General features: G+C 36.4%; 1 protein-coding gene across 11 annotated transcripts in view; it reads right to left on the bottom strand.

Moving 5' to 3' along the window:
- ANKS1B (ankyrin repeat and sterile alpha motif domain containing 1B) overlaps positions 1-22,173 on the bottom strand; it is a 909,382-nt gene that overhangs the window by 374,543 nt on the left and 512,666 nt on the right. For 8 of the 11 annotated variants that reach the window (XM_040491122.1, XM_040491120.1, XM_040491121.1 and 5 more), the window contains one exon: positions 10,896-11,002. In XM_040491122.1, coding sequence (XP_040347056.1) covers positions 10,896-11,002 — 107 coding nt within the window. Of the gene's footprint in view, positions 1-10,895; positions 11,234-22,173 lie in introns of those variants that run through there. The other 3 variants (XM_040491127.1, XM_040491128.1, XM_040491129.1) reach the window with 1 other exon arrangement.

The raw sequence follows: 22,173 nt of genomic DNA, 5'->3' as shown, positions 1-22,173 counted from the left end.
GGAGTAGGGGATATCTGGAGTAGATATTGGCCAGCCTGTATTTTCTGTTCACTTGTTCTGAGCTAGCAGATAACAGGATGGGTTACATAGTTATAGGCCTGATGAATACTAAATGCTCAACTCCTTCTCTATAGGATTACTCCTTTCTGATAAAAGAATGTGTAATGTAACTCCTGTCAAATAAACTTGAGATACTTTAGATTCTAGGCCTGTTATTCTCAGATATCCTTCAAAATTCTGGAAGGACAAACCTAATTCTTCTTGCCAGCCATCTAAACAGACATTGGCTTATAAACCCAAGATGTTCCACAATGCTTTGGATATGAATCCTAATCATCTTTACTCAGTCTGACAGAAGGTAAAAGTTTAACAATCTGAAATTTAATTCTGTGGACTCAAGGGGCAGAAATCAATGACCTGATATTCAGAGGCCTTTATTAATTATTCATCATATTTTTCTCTTCTCCTAATATGCCTCCATAACTTCTAAGTAGAGTTATAAGGACTCTTGTTTCTCAAAACTCTTTTAGATCATATGCTGTTAAGTGACTGGATAGTTTCCAATGTCTATGATGTGCATGGTACGTACAGACCAGATGAGGAAGTCTGGGATGAAGTCAGTAACATGTCCAGGCAATGACCTGGAAGGTTATTTCTGTGTTCTTTAGCTTGAGTTTTCTGGTGGATAAAAATATGTAGCAATTCATAATGACAACTCATTACACTTTAGAAAAGATTATTCTGAAAGGTAAATCATGGCTTCCATGAACACTACTCCTGTTTGCTGTGGTGTCTCATGTATGCATGGAATGACTCCCACTTAGGTAGTCTCATAGTCTCAGGACAGACTTGACCTGGCGGTGCATGATTTTTATAACCCTATTTAGGGTGGGAGATTCCTTAGTCTGGATTTCCTCATCTCTACATGAGGCAAGGTTTTTCTTCTCTCTCACCTTTCTTCTTGGTACTCTGAATAATCCCTCCAAGAACAAGGGATGCTTATGTTATTTTTGTTTGTTGAGAACCCATACCTTTCTTAGCTCACCTACATTATGCTTCCCCAGCAAATCTTGATTTTTTTCCCCTTTGGACTGTGACCAGGGTTTGAATCTTGAGTGCTTTGGGACAGATATTTGGTCTCTCTTTAAGTTTTGTAATTGGTAAACTGGAATAATACTACATACTTCATAACATTTGTGGGAGAGGTAAATAGAATGTAGTAAAAATATATATAACAATTTTGTGATAAAATAGTAGTTATTTTATTAAATTGGTTATATTTTCTTTTCTTCCTATAAAACATGACTTATCTAATCATCTATTCCCTTAGACTTTTCTACCAAATAGTTATCAAGAGTCATCATAAAGATGGCAAACAAATGAATATTTCCTATAAATGTAATTTATTTAGGGGCCAGCAGAGCTGCAAAGTATAATAGAAAGAGTGCAGGGCTAGAGAGGTAGGAAGTTCTCAGCTGTGGCCCTGCTGCTTCTCATGTTGACTAGCAGTGTGACCTTGTACATGATTACCCGTGCGTGCAAAACTATAAGTTATCAGGAAAATTGCATTTATCATTGATGAAAGAATAACATCAGATTCTTTGAACATTTTAAATCTCATGTAAACCTCAAGTACATTAAGATTAATTCAATTAATCAAGTACTTATTGTGTGACCGTTATGGACTGAGCTTGGCAACATGAAGGATAATAAAGGATATGCATGTACACATATTTATTAAGAACTTTTATGGGCTTAATTGTGTTCCTCATAAATTCATATGTTGAAGTCCTAACCCCCAGTCCCTCAGAATGTGACTTTATTTGGAGATAAGGTCTTTACTGAGGTAATCAAGTTAAAAATGAGGCCATTAGTGTGGAACCTAATCCAATATGACTGGTGCCCTTATAAGAAGAGGAAATTTGGACACACACACACACACACACACACACACACACACATTTGTGATTTGAAAACACGGGAGAAGACTACTGGCAAGTGAAGGCCTAGAACAGAGCCTCCTCTCATATCCCTCAGAGGAACCAGTCTTGCCAACACCTTGACCTTGGACTTCTGGCCTCCAGAACTGTGACAATAAATTTCTGTTGTCTACAGCACACAGTTTGTGGCAGTTGGTTAAGGCAGCTATAGCAAACTATACAAGGACCTATTATGTACTAGGAAAATAATACTGACCAAAACATTGTTCTTTCTTTCAGGGGAAAGAGGTAAAGAAGCAGATAATTCTGCCTGTGTGATAAGCCTGCTTCATTCAAGGATGTGTACAGGGTGCCATGGGAAGCTAGTGAAGGGTAGTTGAGCAATACCACAACAGAATTTGTAAAAGGCTCCCAAGAAGGAACCTCTGATCTGGGCTTTTGAAGTAAGGGTTACCAGGCTAAGAATGAGTGCAGGAAGGGAACTGAGTAGAGAACAGTGTGTATAAGATGCTGTGTGCAAAGACTTGGATGTGTGATTAGGTATGGCTCGGTTGTAGAATTGTAATAATTCAACACGGCCAGAGCTTAAGAGGGGTAAAAGATGAAGCTGCAGAGGTGGGCAGGATCCAAATCAGTAGAAGAAGTCTCCACAGAGGGGGTGGGGTGGGGGGCAGGGCCTTGAGGAATGGGTTTTTCTTGAATAGGCAATTTGGGGGAGATAAGCTATGTTAGGTAGAAGGGAAATTATGAAGAAAGTGAAGGTATATATTTGGCAGTGAGTGTTCTAGTCTGATTAAAGCAGAGGCCCTCTTGAGAAGTAGTGGGGATGAGGTAGAAAATTAAGAAGTAAGATAAAGAAGTACCTCAAAGGACCAGAAGTACAACAAACTGGGAGTGCTTCAAGGGCAGGGCTGGTGTCCTGTTCCATGTCTACAATTTAACAGGGGCTTTCTTAACAGTCACTGAACGAGTGATAGGAAGAATGATGAAATAAATGTGGTCTTAGTGAATTGAGCAGGGACTTTTAGAATAAAAAGGTTTGGTTTTGAAATCCAGGTGGTACTGGGCAATTTTTTTTTAACCTTGTTGAGTTTCATTTATGAATATAATAATAATATTAAAATAATTCTCTTCATTTATAACTATGGAGATACTAATACTTACTGAAAAGGATACGGTGAGAATTACAGGGGATAATTTATATGAAACCAAACAGAACTTTAAAATTCCATCCAATCAATGTTTATCAGAAGCCACTATATGCCAGGTACTCTACTAGGCTTTAGGAATACAGAGATAAATAAGACCTGGTCTCTGCCTCTAAAGGAACTCATGTTTTAGGGTGGGAGGTAGACATCTGAACATATAACATAATTACAGTGCAATATAATACAGATTAGCATAGGGCTAAGAGCAGGGTGCTGGGGTGCACAGGGACAGAGTGATTATGACAGCCAGATGACAGGGTGGTATAAGGAAATACTTCCTGGAGGAAGTGATGCTCAAGCTGAATCATGAACAATGCTGCACAATTAGGTGAAGAAGGAAGATAAAGGAATTCCAGAGTGTGAACTACAGGCTCCCTTTGCAGCTGTGTTTTTCTAGTTCCTATGCCTGTGCATTTCCCTTGCTGAAAATATACTACCATCTGATTGGTTAGAGCAAAAACACCCTCTCTAGCTCTTATGAGACTCCTGAAGGCTGGCTTTTGCTCTGAATATCCTCAGCTATTGACTGGGTTCTCTTTAAACCAAACAGGCCTTCAGGAACCTTGCTGTAGTCACTTGCCAGATTCCCTTACTCCCTTTTTCCTTCTCTCTTTCTTTTATTCATCCTTGTTTGCTTTTTTCTTCCTCCTTTCAGCAAACATTTACTGTGTCTACATGTGTAAGCCGTGGGTTGTCTCTGGAGATATAGAGGATCAAAACATATTTCTAATTCTCAAGGAGTTAAAAATAATTGAGTACATTAATCAAGCAGCAAACTATGGCTCTTTGACCAAATCTGCATTTTTGTAAATAAAGCTTTATTGGAACATAGCCACATCCATCATTTATATATTGTCTATGGCTCTTTTCATACTAAAACAGCAGAGGTGAATAGTTGCAACAGAGACCATATGATTATCAAAGCCTAAATATATTTACTATCTGGCCTTTGACAAAACAAGTTTGCTGACCCCTGTTCTATTATTTGTGTGTGTAGGTAGGTGGACATGTAAATAGCTAATATGGCACAGTAAAAAAAGTTGTAAGAAAGGGAACTACAGAAGAAGCATTCTTGACCCATGCTTGGAGGGTCAGGGAAGAAGTGACAACTAAAAGAAGTGACAACCAGGCTGAGAACTAAAGGGTAAAAAGGAGTTAAGAGGGGAAGGAAGGTCATTCTTGGCAGAGAGCAGCAGGTGCAAAGGCCAGGCAGTGAAAAATAAATACATGGTTCCCTAGAACTGTAGAGAGAAAATGGTAACAGAAGAGGCTGAAAATTAAATTGGGGCCATAAAGGATCCTGAATATGAAAGCCATATTAAGGATTTTGGAAACATAATCTCCCGTAAGTAACTGAGAATCACTGGATTATTTTAAGCAGAGTAGTGTTAAAGCAAACGTGTGCTTTAGAAAGAGCACTCTGGCTGCAGTAATACTTAACATTTGTTGGGCATTTGTTCTATGCCAAGTCTGTGCTAAATGCTTTGCATGCATACACGTATATGGAAATGTTTATTGAGTAGCTGGACAGTATTGGAAGCCAGGTAGAAAGAGGCAGAGTAGGGACAGCTATGGATTCATGAGAACTAATGATCTCTCTAATGGATGGACAGGTAGAGCACCGTGCACATTTGGAGGTGGGAGGAGGATTAGGAACATGAATGATTGGAAAGGGCAGTGTAATGTCACAGAACCCTAGCAAATATCAATAAGGGAGTAAATGTCAATAAAGAGTGGGTGCTGAAAATAAGACATTGTAACGAGGGCAAGAGAAATGAAGTGAGAAGAAAGGGGGCTGGGATTTGGCAAGAAGCAGGTCACAGCTGACTTCAAAGAGAACAATTTTAGCAGAAGATCTGGGAAGTAGGCAGGATTATAGGGGTTAAGGAGGTGATGGGAGTGAGAAAATGGAGGTCATTGCCTGTGAACACATGTTTGAGAGAACTGTCTTTTTAAAGAAGCGAAAAATATAATTGTGGCTGGATTTCTTAAAATTAGTCTGTAATTCAGCAGTTTGAATAAGTTTTCTGATTCATGAAGTAAATTCTTCACCCCAAATATCTGGTCATTTGAAGCAATACTGGAGATGAAATTATGCAAATATGCTACATGACTAAATTAAAGGCCAATTCATGTGAGCAGGAGTTAGTAATGGGAGTCGTAGTACTGCATTATTAGAAAATGGGGCAGCTTATTTTAATGCTTAAAAAGGTAACTGCAATAACATCTAGGTGGAAGAAAAGGCCTCCTCACTATCACCAGATTAGAATTTCAGCTAATGTTTTTTCTGAAAGCCATTCTTCTAAGATGGTCATCCCTGAACATGCCTTCATTTCTGACTTTCCACTGCACAAGCAATCAGTGTCCTTCCATGGCTAATGAGATCTACAGAAACAATTAACAGCTCTGCCAGCACCAATATTGTACCCTGAAACTTTAAATGGTTCAAAATATTAAATAACAAGTCCAAAGAACATTTCTCCTAGATCCCTCATTAGGTTGATTTTACAGATGAGTAAACCGAATCATAGAGAAGCAAGGCAGTGGAAATGAGAAGTCTTACTTGAGTTCTCTCTCACACCACTGCGAGGCTGTTGCCTATTACATTTGTAATTAAGCTGTTGTCCAGATAAAGAATGACTCCCTCCTGGCTTTCACTTTTGGATGCCAACAGACTTTAAATGCCTGTAGTTGAAAAAAGAATAATTTTTTTTTTTTATTTTGCAGAAGTGGATGTGTAACTACTGGACTGAGTTTGTAAAATTATAGCTGCACATTCACCATAAAGCCACCCACTTCATAGCCTAGACTGTTGCAGAAACAGGATGAAGTGGAGAGTGTGGCAGGTATTTTTCTCTTGGACCTTGAAATATCAGTAACTTTATAAAATTTTCTTAAGAAATATTTGAAACAAGAAATCATCCTGGGGGTTATTAGTCTTGGCCTTTAGGGACAATTTATTTTTCTGCTTCACAAGTTTAACTTCTTTCTTGGATCATAATGCTGCTAAGACACATAAAAGGTCATTTTGTCAGGTCAACTGCAAATGGTGCTCTTACTACAGAAAAGTTATGTAAAAGAGGAAAAGAGAAGTAAGCGCATTAGCATATAAAATGCACCACAAAATGGAAAAGGAAATTTCAACTACATACTTATAAGATGACTCTTTCTTAAATCTTTTGTCCAAATGGATGACTTCCAAGAGCTCTGTGGCTTTACTTCAGTTTCTAATAGGCACTACTCATGCTGACCTTCAGGAAGTCCTTTATGAATGTTACTCACCCAAGTGTACAAAAATGCCAAACCACATGGGGCTTCTGGAATTATTTTTATTTTTTACTCTGTAAGGGCTGCATTTTGGACATTTTAATAATGGTCAAAGCATCCTAAGCCAACCTAGATGGCAACTGCTAGAAACATAGGAAGTGTTAAAAAAAATGAGTTGGCATAATTTCATTTTTTCCCTTTTTCTGATTAGAGTTTACAAATATAACTACTAGCTAGTTATCCTGGTGAGGATATGAGTCAGTCCTCCTCCAATAATATAAACTTCTTGATTCAGTTTTTGGACCATAAATCTACCATAACACTGTCAGTGTTTTGTTGTTATCAGTATCTTTATCTTTCTTTACCCCCTGCTATGAGAAATTTTATTTCTTCCATTGCCTACTGTAATTTATTGCTGGAAAAGCAATTGTTAGTAAGTAATGTGCTGAAGGATGGTGACTATATAAAAGAATGAGGGCAAGATCCCTGTGATAGAGTGTATGTGTGTGTGTGAGCACATGACGGAATGAGTGTCTAACGTGCATGCAAATGATATGTAGGTCTGAGAGCAATATTGTATCCTAATAGAGGTCAAGAAGCATGTATTGTTCATGGTTACATTCCCAGGAATTAACACTGTTCCTAGCACATACAAGATGTTTAAGAGTTTGTTGCATGAATGAATGAATGAATGAATGAATGAATGAATGAAGGAGGCTAAAACTTCATGTTCCATTGGTAAAACAAGGCTTCCAGTTTAAACAAGAGGCTGGCGATCCATCTACAACAGTCTGCTGTGTATCTAGTTGTCATGGGATGTTGTCTATATACACAGCATTATGGTAGGACTTGTGATAAAGGCAAGGCAATTGAACACACAGAACATGGACTTGAAGAGTTTCTAGTCTAGTGGGAGAGAGAAGATATATACAAGTGAAAACTTACAATTCTAGAGAGTGAATAATGGCATGCCAAATGTAATTTTTCATACTGAATACAACCACTACATGAGTTCAGAGAAATGAGAGGCTCCAAAGGACTAGCGTCATTAAGGAAAGCTACATAAACAAGGCAGGGATTGAGTTGGACCTTTGAGGATAAAAGAAAGAGGGAAAGGAGAGGAAATAGCTGTAGAGGATGGGGGGAGGAGAGTACAAATGAGCAGTCATCAAGATAAGAATAGATAGTTTGAGTCTTAAAATTTAGCAAGCAGTCATCAGACTTGGAAAAAGGAGAGGATGATAGAAACTTGCACAATAAGGAAGTAAATAAGCATACACATTTTGTACATTAAACACTTCATATCAAAACTCCTTGGTTTAAAATAAAAAGTAACGTTGAAACACATATATTTTAGGGCCCCGGCAGCATTCCCAGAGGCTAGTGAACAGCATGTGTCTTACAAGGGGGGAGCTGATGATGTATGACTTCAGAGGGGATGAGCAGGTAAGTGGGGCTTGGATAAGTCTTCAGATGAAAAATTCTTTGTTAAAGGGGCTTTTGAGTGCAACATAGATCTGACTCTTCCAAAGTCTTAGGGACTTTGTAGTTTTGTAGTTATTTAATTGGATCAATTTCAATTTATTTTATATATTTAAGGATACAAGAAAGTCAAAACTATGTGCACAAATGGCAGCAAAGCAGGACCAGGTACATAAAGAAAAAGTTTGGTATTTTGATTTTAGGCACTGAAAAAAAATTCATGCATCAATAAAATCATGGATAAGCATTAAGGGCCCAAAGGAGAAGCAATAATTGATAGAGATACAAAAATAAATGGGAGTCCTGCTTTTTCTAACTATGTCTAGGAATTGGTATAAGAAATCTTTATTACAGTTAATCATAGCCATGTGGATAAATTGTCCATATATTGTATTTACGTGTGAGAGTATGTAGAACAGAGTTGGTAAAAAATATTTAAGCTTTCAATAAATACTTTGGAAGTCACTTATATAGAAAACATTCAATAATGGAATATTGATTAAATAAAAAAAATAACTCTTGAGAATGTTTCCTAAATAAAGTATAACTACGCGTGGATGTACAATGAAGTTTCAAGCAACATTAATTATACCCTTTTGATGTCTCTACTGTCTTGTTCTAAAAAGCTAATAAGACCTGCACTACATCACAGTTAATGGGAGTGTGGTGCTTGTTGCTTAGGCAACAGGATGAATAAATGCAGGTCAGAATGTGCTTCAAGAAAAATAAAAGCTAGAATATGATACTGAGTGGAGACTAAACAGGTCTAACAAATTTTTCACCCCATTAATGAAATCTGTTTCTTAAAGTGTGCTGATTATATTGGTATACTTAACTAAATTCATAATTAAATAAGTTTGATTATGGAAATCAATCAATACATTTTGTAAATGTAGAAACTGATTTTTTATGACACTAGTAGTAAATAGTGTATAGCAGCAGATAAAGCAACAATTGATGACACCATTTTATGATTTGCTCAATTTTCATAATTAACTCCTCTAAATGATCAAAGTTTTAATTTTTTTAATTAATTGTCTCATGAAGAAGTATTTGACTTATTTGCATTAACTGTTTTCTAATTTTCTGGAAAATTATATATAAAACTTAGAATTGAAAAAATAAAGACAATAATCTATGGAGAAGCTCAAACCTTGGTTTTGTCACATATACCCAGGATTTTTGCCTCCCAGATACACTTTGGAATGCTTATACATAATTCATTCCTGAACGTTGTTTTAAGACCTCCAAATGCTTATTTGAAACTTGTTTAATTAACCTTTCAGTTTTAGGCTTTCAAAAAGGGGTTATATTTGCTCAAATGTGTTTAACATTCAGAGGAAAATTATGCTGAATTAAAATATTTGGAAGTAGCCAGAATCCAAAGACCTAACTTCTCATGGGATCAGAATAAATTTGGACAAGAGTATGAAGAATGGGAATGAGAAAGTCTTATCACAGGTAGAGTCAGAGAGAAAGAATAAAGACATCAAAATGTACAGTAAATATAAATAACGATGAAAAGATCTCCATCCTGTTTGATAGTTCCCCAAATGCTTAGTATTCTCTGTTTAGTGTCCTAAGCCTGTCCTAAATCTTCTCAGTGTCCTAAGACTGTCATAGCAACTGAAGACATTTCACTTTTTTTCCTGTTTCAATACCCACAATATCTTGTCAGTCTAATCAGTGACAGTTCTCTTTAACATGAGAAAAATAACAGTAGCTGCATATCCTATTATAAAAAACAGGTTCATAAAGAGTTCTGTGTATACAATTACTTCGAGCTCATACATCTTCTTACATTTATGTAGCTTTTTAAAAAAGCTCACGGAGGATACACTTTTTTTGGAAAAGAGGCAGAAGTTTAACAATTTGACCAATTTTTAAATCTATAATAGTCAAGTTAAGCTCAGAGAAAAGTCATCTCAAATGGAAATTAAAAAAAAACATAACTAGCTGTCATATTCTGTTACCAGTTCTCCTATGAATAAGCTTCAGATGTCAGCCCCAGCATTTTATTTAGAAATAGCTATTAATTATTTCTTCAAGCCATTTGTGTGCTATATGCTTATATTATGTAGCTGTCTCTAAATTTAGGGATTAGTAATATATGTGATGGGAACTTAAAAGCAAGGAAAGGTAATAAGGACTGTGACGTAGCTTAACAAGGGAAACTGATGAGCACTGGGGGAGATATATGAATGATTAGAAAGCTGTATTATGGGTCCGCACATCTCCCCACCCTCCTTCCTCGCCTATATTCATCACAGTGAGAAGTTTGCACACACCGGGTTTAGACTGCATGCAGACTAGTATTTATAAGTATATGAATGTATTTGGTCCATCAGCCTCTCTTTCTAAAAAGACAGGTAATTGACGGAAGTGTTTGTTTTTTACCTAAAGTAATAAAAAACACTTCAGTGCTCTTCAATCAGCATATGTAAGTAAGTGAATGTTCTCCATAATTGACCATCTGAAGCAGTTTGCTAACAAATTAAAGGTCATCCACACAATTTAAACTGCTTATCGAACAATTATCAGAAAAAAAAAATAATCTTCACACCGTAAACATAACAGATTGTCAAATTAATCATTAAATGCTGATGCTCAAATGAAAAAAAATATGTTTTAGGAATCTAGAATTGACCGAAGAGTACTATGATCTAACTGGGTATTCTGAGATTACAAATTTATAAAAAGCACACAAAGAATGACAGGGAGAATATAAATGTTAATCTTCTTTCACTGCCTATAAATAGTACTCTCACCGGTTCATTCATATAATACATATGTATATGGATGCCCGTAGATCTCATTTTTCAGCAAGTGTCTATATGTACACAGTAAGTTCAGTCCTAAGGGCATCCAATTTTCTGATGCAGTTACATATATAAATTGACCGGTTTTGGTGCAAATCAGGCTGCCTCTGAGCCGTGTAAGACACATAAGAAGCAAAGACAGACAAAAGGCAGCTCCATGGACACAGAGAGCGTCTTACCATAAACTGTACATTGTCAAATCCATTAGCCATCAGGTGGTTCTCGTACTGAGGTAGCCCAATGCTTTCCAACCATTGTCCCACTGTTTGGACGGGGCATCTGGGTCCTGTAAGAGGATGAAGAGGGAAGCGTTTAAGCAGGGAGTAGCCGTCCACTGGGTAATAGCGGTAGTCCTGGGCTGAGAGGTGGCATTGCCACATCATGCTCCTGGGAAAGTTGCTATCAAAGGAGCCCGCCAGCTTGACAGATTAATGTTCTCAGCGAGAGAGCAAAGTCAGAAGTAAAACATAGTTTGCCAGGCAGGCTGTGGAGTATGACTTGATCCTAGCTCCACATTTCTTACATATTAATCTTTACTACCGACCAGTACGTCATACAGCCCCCAAAACCAGGCAGCAGAAGAAGGCATATCAAGCTGTCAGCTTAGGCTGGTCTGCGTTCTATGTGATTGTTGGAGTACTCCACAATGAGCAATGCACGGCCAGCAGCCAGAATTCTTTTTATCAAGTACTCCTACACTCATCAGTATGCAGCTCCATGCTCCCTGCTCCCCCTCGCTCGCTCCCCTTCATTACCCAGCCCAGGCTACACCTCGCATTTTCAATAATAGCCATCAGATAAGGCAGATTTTTTTTTGTCTGCAAGCTGTAAGCCTGCTGCTGCTGCTTCCTCCTACACACCCATCCAAGCGTCAATCCTGAATGATGAGAGCAGTCAAAACAAATGCAGAAAATAGCAAGATTCAAAAGCAAACCAAAGTGCTTAAATCTCAATTGAATCTTCATACTGGTTATACGTTACAGGGCTATTTGTTGTGGAATTTTACGTTTCAAAAGACACCAGGAAATGTAAAGCTTTAACTATAGCTTATAGAGGAGCTCACTACAGGTTTCTTTTTTCCTCTCCTTTTCTTCTCTTTCCTTTCTTCTTTTCTAAATGCAACACAGATAAATGCTTCTGATGTAAAGCTTTACAGGGTTTTGAGAATAATTATTCTCTTTCTTTAACATGCTGTATCAAAATGAACCTCTGTGAGATATTTTTTTTTCCTTTCTGAATTACTGCAAAATACAGAAACTGCATCGCAATCTTGAAGTCAAGATAATTCATTTCTCATTTGCAGGGCTTATTCCAAACAAAAATATTATTAGGCACAAGAAATCCCTTTCCCCTCTGATATTTATAACCCAGTCTACCAGGGTTAGCATTCTAAATTAGCTATAAAGTTAACATTACTGGGTAGAGATTTTTAATAAAGAAGAAGAGCCCTAACCAAAAATAATTCAAGAATAACAGATGCGAATGTGTGAGTTTTACTGAATGGCAGACAGATTGAGTAATTTATTTAATAATTACAAGAAACCAGAGATTAATAATAGAACCCACAGGACCAGATCATAGGAAAGAATATATGTTCTTACTTAAGACTGGGAGAGAACTTGTGGAAGGGTTAGTATATAACCTCTCTTAAGGCAGAAATCCCTTGTCACAGAGTGCCCGGAAGATTATCATCCAATTTATGCTTGAATACTGCCTGGAACAGAGCTCTTACTACTTATCAGGAAGCCTCCACTTATTAGAGTTTTTACTTCCTACCTGGCGCCTACTCACTGGCTCCAGCTCTGCCTTTTGGGTTACTCAGACTGGGAACAGTGCCTTTTCTACATAAAATGTTTTAAAAATCAAACATAATTCTCATCTCCCCAGAAACAGTGTCTGGCACATAATAAGTGCTCAATAAATATTTATTTAATAAATTAAGCATTATTTTTCTTCTTTCCCTAAACCTTATCTTTCTTTTTTTAAGAACATTGTCAGCTTCCCTGGCACATAGACATCAAACTTCAAAACATCTTGTACTCCCTCTTTCACTGCTGACAGGCATTCTCGAGTTCTAGTTACCCCTCACCACTGTCTCTTGCATCCATTCCCTGGATTCTATTTCCTGTTTCATGTTTATGGAACTGCCATCTACTCTGATTCTGTTATCTTAGTTTAGGCCCATGTGGCCTAATGTAACAATAGCATCAAGGGGTGCCTTCATGGCTTAGTGGTTAAGGGACTGACTCTTGACTTCAGCTCAGGTCATGATCTCACAGTTCATGAGTTTGAGCCCCATGTTGGGCTCTGTATTGACAGAATGGAGCCTGCTTGGGATTCTCTCCATCTCCCTCTCTTTCTCCCTTTCCCCTGCTGTCTCTTTCTCTCAAAATAAGTAAATAAACTTAAAATATAAAATAAAACAAAAGCCTCTATGTTGGTCTTCTATCTCTGATATTTTAAAATCTATTTTATACATGGGTGTCAGACTAATCTCTCTAAGACAGTTTTAGTTATTATGCTTTGTTTCAAAACCCCCCCATGGTTTTCAGTGGGCTTCAAAATAAACTCACAGCTCCTATGATAACATTTGGGGATCTCCACAATCTACTACAAATCATCTGCATTTATTTACTTTTCTCCAGTACTCCAGTCAGGTAGGATCACTGGCTGGTCTCTAAAGGCAGCCTGTAACATACTTGGGTTGGTTTTGTTATGTCCCTACATTTTTTCCCGTTCATTGGTTTTGAATCAGATAACATTTCCTTTCTGAAATCTTTTATAATCCCTCCTAACAGGAATAACTCTCTTATTTATCTGTTTTAAGTGGCATTATTAAATCCTCTATTAGAACAAATATTTTCTGTGTAATATTGTAGTTATTTTGTACAAGACTTATTTCTCAATGTAGAGCTATGTCTCGCTAATAGTGCTTGAAGTAAGGACTCAGTATGCACCTGCTAAACCAAATAATATAATTTTTATGTCATAATCCAAACTACATAAAATTCTAGTTTCAGATTTAAAATTTCATTTAAAAATTCTATCCCAAGTCTCTGAATTCTTTTTTTTTTTTAATTTTTTAATGTTTATTTATTTTTGAGAGAGAGAGAGAGAGTGAGCAAGCAGGGGAGGGGCAGAAAGAGATGGAGACACAGAATCCAAAGCAGGCTCCAGGTTCTGAGCTGTCAGCACACAGCCCTAGATGGGGCTCGAACTCACAAACTGTGAGATTGTGACACAAGCCAAAGTCAGATGCTCAACTGACTGAGCCACTCAGGTGCTCCCTGAATTCTTTACTTAAAAAATAATAGGATTTTATTTAAAATTTTTTTTCATTTTATTTATTTTACAGAGAAAGAGAGAGAGAATTTTAAGCAGGCTCCACACTTACTGCAGAGCCCAGCATGGGGCTCAATCTCATGACCCTGATTATTATGACCTGAGCCGAAATTAAGAGCTGAATATTTAACCAACTGAGCCACCCAGGTACCCCAAGATGATAGGTTTTTAAATAGAATTTTTAGGTCTGGATTTTTAACATCCTCTTTCTCTTTTTTACTTGATTATAGTTTATTTCTGATTGGTTCTAGATCTTTTAAGGTCAAAAAGTTTGTTGCAGTTTGGGAATCAATTTTAGGGGATTTTGGCTGCTCAACATTACCTGTATGAGAAGTTGAAAACAAGACACTATTTGTCTTTCGCCATCTCAAAAACTGGTATGAGGTGGAATTAAAGGCAAATAAGAATTACAGCCTTTCCCAGGGTCACATGGTGACCATGGTCACATGGTTTCTCCTGATCATTTTGAATTATGAGCAAGTAGACAAACTACACAAAGATCGTGCGAATATAATAATGTTTTGGCTTAGTAAGGCAAATATTTATTGGCCAGCTCCTCAAATCCTATCTCATTTCTTAATCCCAGGGACCAAGAACCTAGAAGAGTGCCACACACACACAACCTAGGCATTAAATCAGTTCTGTTAAATAAACAAATCAATGACATTGGAAATGGCTTTCATAGGGTTTTCATTTCTAGAGAGAGAGAGAGAGAGAGAGAGAGAGAGAGAGAGAGATGCGAGAGTTACTTCAAGGTCCAGACTTCTGTACCAAAGCATAACTTGCTTGCATACAGGCCAATATCCTTGATGAATATAGATGCACTAACCCTCAACAAAACATCAGCTAAGTGAATTCAACAATATATTAAAAGGATCATTCACCACAATCAAGTGGGATTTATTCTGAGGACACAAGGATGGTTCAATATCCATAAACCAATCAACATGATATACCCCATTAATGAAATTAAGAATAAAAATCATATGATCATCTCAATAGATGCAGAAAAACCATTTGACAAAATACAATGTCTGTTCTTAAAAACTCTCAACAAAATGGGGTTAGAGGGAACACACTTCATCATAATAAAGGCCATGTATGACAAACCCACAGCTAAAGTCATACTCAATTGTGAAAAACTGAGAGCGTTTCCCCTAAGATCAGGAACAAGACCAGGATGTCCACTCTCGCCACTTTATTTAACCCAGTACTGAAAGTCATAGTCACATCAGTCAGAAAGAAAAGAAACAAAGGCATCCAAATTGGTAAGGAAGAAGTAAAACTGTCATTATTTGCAGATGACATTGATATTATACATAGAAAAACCTTAACAATTCCACCAAAAAACTATTAGTAGTAATAAATGAATTCAGTAAAGTTGCATGATAAAAAATTAATACCCAGAAATTGGTAGCATTTCTATACACTAATAACAAAGTAGCAGAAAGAGAAATTAAGAAAGCAATTCCATTTACAATTGCACCAAAAAGAATAAAATATCTAGGAATAAAGTTAACCAAGGAAGTAAAAGATCTACACTTTGAAAACTATAAAACATAGATGAAAGAAATTGAAGATGACACAAACAAATGTAAAGATATTCCATGTTCATGGGTTGGAAGAATTAATATTGTTAAAAGGTCCACACTATCCAAAGCAATCTATAGATTTAATGTAATCCCTATCAAAAGACTAATGACATTTTTCACAGAACTAGAACAAATAATACAAAAATATGTATGGAGCCACAAAACACCTGAATAGCCAAAGCAGTCTTGAGAAAGAAGAACAAAGCTGGAAGTATCACAATCCTAGATTTCAAGATATGTTACAAAACCATAATAATCAAAACAGTACTGGCACAATAATAGCCACAGATCATGGAACAGATAGAAAGCTCAGAAATAAAGTCACAATTATATTGTCAATTAATCCACAACAAAGAAGGCAAGAATATACAATGGGGAAAAGACAGTCTCTTCAACAAATGGGTTCTGGGAAAACTAGACACTAGGTGCAAAAGAATGAAACTGCATTACTTATACCATACACAAAAATAAACTCAAAATGGATTAAAGACCTAAGTGTGAGACATGAAACCATAAAACTCCTAGAATAAAACATAGTAATCTCTTTGGCATTCACCTTAGTAATATTTTTCTAGATATGTCTCATTAGGGAAGTGAAACTAAAACAAAGTATTGCGACTACACCAAAATAAAAAGATTTTGCACAGTAAAGGAAACCATACACAAAACAAAAAGACAACCTAGGCAGTGAGAGAAGGTATTTGCAAGTGATATATCCAATAAGGGGATAATATACAAAATATATAAAGAACTTAAAACAATTCGACACTAAAAAAAAAAAATCTGTTTAAAAATATGCAGAGAATCTGAACAGATATTTTCCCAAAGAAGACATACAGATGGTCACAGGCACATAAAAAGATGCTTCACATCACTAACCATCAGGAAAATGTAAATCAAAACTACAATGAGATATCACCTCACACCTGTCAGAATGGCTAGTATCAAAAGACAAGAAATAACAAGTGTTGGCAAGGAGGGGCGCCTGGATGGCTCAGTCGGTTGTGCATCCGACTTTGGCTCAGGTCATGATCTCGCGGTTTGTGAGTTTGAGCCTGCATCAGGCTCCGTGCTGATAGCTGGGAGCCTGGAGCCTGCTTCAGATTCTGTGTCTCCCTCTCTCTCTGCCCCTCCCCCGCTTGTACTCTGTCTCTCTCTGTCTCTCAAAAATGAATAAATGTAAAAAAAAATAAAAAAAACACAAGTGTTGGCAAGGATGTGGAGGAAAAGAACACTCATACACTGTTGGTGGGAATGTAAGTTGGTATAGCCACTGTGAAAAACAGTGTAGAGATTCCTCAAAAAATTAAAAATAGAATTACCATATGATCCAGTAATTCCTCTACTGGATATGTACCCAAAGAAAACAAAAACACTAATTCAAAAAGATATGTGCACCACTATGTTGACTGCAGCATTATTTACAATAGCCAAGATATGGAAGCAACCCCAGTGTCAACAGACAGAAGAATGGATAAAGAAGATGTCGCATATATATATATATATATATATATATATATATGCAATTGAATATTACTCAGCCATAAAGAGGAATGAGATCTTGCCATTTGTGACAACATGGATTGACCTAGAGGGTATTATGCTAAGTGAAATAAACCTGAGAAAGTCAAATAGTATAGGATTTCACTTATATGTGGAATTTAAAAATCAAAACAAATAAACAAAAAAAGCAGAAACAGACCCATAAATACAGAGAACAAACTGATGTTGTCAGAGGGGAGGGGCTGGCGGGATGGGCAAAATGGGTGAAGGAGCATGGGAGATACAGGCTTTTGTTACAGCATAGGGAATATAGTCAATGGTACTGGAATAGTATTGTATGGTGACAGATGGTAGCTACATTTCTGAGCATAGCATAACTTATAGAGTTGTCAAATAGCTGAAATACATGTACACCTGAAATAAATGTAACTCTGTGTGTCACTATGCTTCAATTTAAAAACAAATAAAGCTTGGAGAGAATACTGGTAACTGATCACATTACAAATCTTTGTATAGACTGTATTTTATTCTTTATTCAGTCATTCAGTTTCTACTCAGTAATTCTCATATGTTGGTGAAAAGCTATAATGCAGGAGGGAAGAGAGTTGGGAGAGAGTTGGGTAGGGTGAGGAGGTGAGGGAGAGAGGAAGAAAAAAGAGATCTTGAGTCGTATTGTTTGTGGTTTGGTTATTTTCTCATGAGCCAAACTTCTGAAAGAACCTTGGTTCAAGTCTAAAGATCAATTTTATGTAGTGGTTAAGTGTATTTCTTACCTCAAGTATTACTTGAAATACTTTCTTGGAGTCTTAAAATTCTTCAAGCATAACAACACATTACCTTTATTCAATAGAACTTCTCTAAGTCCCCAAAGTGAGATAAATGGAGGGAAAAATAAATTAATAGTTATTCAGAGATACTATGTCCTAGGTAGTGTGATATGGATTATTAGCCCCGTTTCAGATAAGGAAACTGAAACTCAGAGAATGTGATAAAAGCAGGAATTTCCTTTGCACAGTCTTTTTATTTTATTTTATTTTCAATATATGATATTTATTGTCAAATTGGTTTCCATACAACACCCAGTGCTCATCCCAAAAGGTGGCACAGTGTTTTTAAAAAAATAATCTGGAGGTACTACTTTCAGATTCTCAATGTGAAGAGCTCCGTGGACCTGTTCCCCAGCAAAATGGACATAACTGGTGAAATTGTATAATAAGCAATATCTGTGAATTGTTCTAAGAACATACAGAGGACGAAAAAATACTTATTCAAGAAAATCTACTGGGCTACCTGAGCGGCTCAGTTGGTTAAGCGTCTGACTTTGGCTCAGGTCACGATCTCACTGTTTGGGCTTATGAGTTCCAGCCCCTCATCGAGACCCTCATTGAACCCCTCATCAGGCTCTGCACTGGTGTATGGAGCCTGCTTGGGATTCTTGCTCTCTCTTCTCTCTCTGCCCCTCTCCAACTTGTGCTTTCTCTCTCTTTCAAAATAAATAAACTTAAAAAAAACCCTTGTACATACGTACAAATACACACACATTTGCAGATATTGTTTCATAAAATTAGAATCATATTACCCTTGCTTTTCTGAACCTTACTTTTTTCATTCAACAAAGCCTTATGGAAATTCTAATAAGTAAATGATAAGCTCTAATTTATTCTTGTAAATATCTACATAATAGTCCATAAGGTGGATACCCCATCCTTTTTTCAGTTCTTTGATATCTCTAGACCCACCCCTCCATTGTCTTTTTTAAAACTTTATTTTGAGATAATCATAGATTCACTAGTAGTTATGAAAAGTAATAAGAAAGAGAGATTCTGGAAGCACCTGGGCGGCTCAGTCAGTTAAGTGTCCGACCTTTGCTCAGGTCATGATCTCACGGTTCACAGGTTCGAATCCCGCATTGGGACATGGAGACTGCTTGGGATTCTCTCTCTGACCCTTCCCCACTCATGTGCATGCTGTCTGTCTGTCTGCCTGTCTGCCTCTCTCTCTCTCTAAATAAACTTAAAAAACAAAGAAAGATTCTGTATAGGGTTCATTTGATTTTCCCCAATCTTAATATCTTTTACAACTATAGTACAATATCACAAACAGGCAATTGGCATTGATAAAATGCATTGATATTATTTGGATTTCACCAGTTTTACATGCACTCATTTGTGTGTGTGTGTGTGTGTGTGTGTGTGTGTGTGTGTGTGTATGTGTTTAGTTCCACACAATTTTATCACACATAAATTGTGTGACCACCACCACAGTCAAGATAAAGACAGTGCCATCATAAGGATCCTTCCTGCTATCCTTTTATGGCCATAGCTGTCTCTCTCTCTCTCCCACTCCTTCACCTCTCGCAACTACCAATCTGTTCTCCATCTCTATCAATTTGTCATTTCAAGAATGTTATATACATAGAATCATATAGTATGGAAACTTTGGGACTGGCTTTTTTTTTCTTTTTTTTATGTTTTATTTATTTTTGAGAGAGAGAGAGAGAGAGAGAGAGAGAGAGAGAGAGAACAAATGGAGGAGGGGCAGAGAGAGAGGGAGACACAGAATCTGAAGCAGGCTCCAGGCTCTGAGCTGTCAACCCAGAGCCCAACGTGGGGCTTGAACTCCTGAACTGCAAGATCATGACCTGAGCTAAAGCCAGAGGCTTAAAGGACTGAGCCACCCAGGCATCCCAGGACTGGCTTTTTTTCATTCAGCATAATTTTCTTGAAATCCATACAAGTTATTCTGTGTATCAATAGCTCATTCCTTTTTGTTTCAGAGTACTATTCCATGATACGAATATACCACAGTTTGCTTAATGACTCACCCATTGATGGGCTTTGGGTTGTTTCTACTTCTTAGTTGTTACAAATAAAGCTCTTATAAACATTGTGTACAAGTTTTTGTATGAACATAAGTTTTCATTGCTCTGGGATAAATATTCAAGAGTGCAATTACTTGCTCATATGGTAAGTACATGTTTAGTTTTATAATAAATTGTCATATTATTTTCCAGAGTGGTTGTATTATTTTATATTCCCACCAGCAATGCACAAAAGATTGAGTTTCTTCACATTTCACCAGAATTAGTGTTATCACTATTTTTTAAAAATTTTAGCTATTCTGATAGATGCATAGTAATACTACACTGTGGTTTTAATTTCCATTTTCCTCATGGCTAATAAGGTTAAACATATTTTTATGTGCTTATTGCCATCTATATATCTTTTTTGGTAAGATGTGCATGTCTTTTGTCTATTTTTTAAAAAATTTACATCCAAATTAGTTAGCATATAGTGCAACAATGATTTTAGGATTAGATTCCTTAATGCCCCTTACCCATTTAGCCCATCCCCCATCCCACAATCCCTCCAGAAACCCTCTGTTTGTTCTCCATATTTAAAAGTCTCTTATGTTTCATCCCCCTCCCTATTTTTATATTATTTTTGTTTCCCTTTCCTTATGTTCATCTGTTTTGTCTCTTAAAGTCCTCATATGAGTGAAGTCATATGATATTTGTCTTTCTCTGACTAATTTCGCTTGTCTATTTTTGAATTGGATTGGTTGGTTTTATACTGCTGAGTTTTGAAAGTTCTTTATATATTCTAGTTAGAGGCATTTCTTATATTTTTGATTTGCAAATATTTTCTCCTAGTCTGTAGTCTATATTTTTATTTTCCTCACAGAATTTCCTGTAGAGTTAAAATTTTTAATTTTGAAGAAGTTCAATTTATCAATTTTTACTCTTATGAATCTTGATTTTGGTGTCTATCCATTATTTTTAACTTTTAAAATGTGACTGTTATAAATAGTTTATAACTGTAATTGTATTTTAAACTGGAATTTAAAAAACTATTTAATCTGGAATTTAAAAAACTAGTGGTTTGCACTTTAATGGATAAGTACAATTTTGCATAATGACAGTCATGCTTAATTTTAATCATTCCATCTTATTTTCTATTTACATTTATGTACATTATTGTTTCTTCATTTTCTTTTTTGAATCTTTGTTGGTCTGGTGACAGTCCTTTGTATTCTATTTTTCTCTTTTTAACTTCTAGATTTTGTGATACTTCTCTATTCATAGATATTATAGCTTTCCCTGGTCTATTGACATATATACTTTTCTAGGATTATTTGAAAATAGGATATCAACTCTTTCCCCTTCCATAAATCTAGTTAAAACCTTCCAGAAAGAAAACTCTAAACCTCATCAATGCCTTCAATGGTGAATGCTACTCAATGTATAAGGAAGAAATAATACCAATTCTAAACAAACTCTTCCAGAAAACTGAAAAGAATACTTTCCAATTCATTTTATGAGGTCATAATTACTCTGATACCAAAGTCAGACAATGACATCTTGAGAAAAGAAAACTATAGACCAATGTTTTTATGGATATAGAGGTAGAAATTCTTAACAAAATCTTGGAAAATAATATTCAATAATACATAAAAGATAATGAAACATGACCAAGTTGAGTTAATCTCAATAATACAAGTCTTTTTTTCAACATTAAAAAAACAAGGAGCGCCTGGGTGGCTCAGTCGGTTAAGCATCCGACTTCGGCTCAGGTCATGATCTCACGGTCGTGGGTTTGAGCCGTGCGTTGGGCTCTGTGCTAACAGCTCAGAGCCTGGAGCCTGTTTCAGATTCTGTGTCTCTCTCTTTCTCTGACCTTCCCCTGTTCATGCTCTCTCTCTCTCTGACTCAAAAATAAATAAATGTTAAAAAAAAAAAAACAAAAAACAATGTACCTCACCATATTAACTTGTAAAGAAAAACCACATGATCATCTCAGTAGAGGCAGAAAAAGCAGAAAAAAAGATCATTTGACAAAAATCAACACCTATTCCTCATAAAAACTCAGGAAACTAGAAAGGATTTTTTCCAACCCGATAAAAGGCATCTATAAACCTACAGCTAGCATCATACTTAATTGTGAAAGATTGATGCTTTCCTGCTAAGATCAGGAAACAAGGCAAGGATGTCCACTATCACCACTTCCATCTAATATTGTAC

Source organism: Herpailurus yagouaroundi, unplaced genomic scaffold (assembly GCF_014898765.1).
Source record: "Herpailurus yagouaroundi ecotype Mexico unplaced genomic scaffold, PumYag 182, whole genome shotgun sequence".
Classification (NCBI taxonomy): domain Eukaryota; kingdom Metazoa; phylum Chordata; class Mammalia; order Carnivora; family Felidae; genus Herpailurus; species Herpailurus yagouaroundi.
This window is presented reverse-complemented; position numbering and strand designations above follow the sequence as displayed.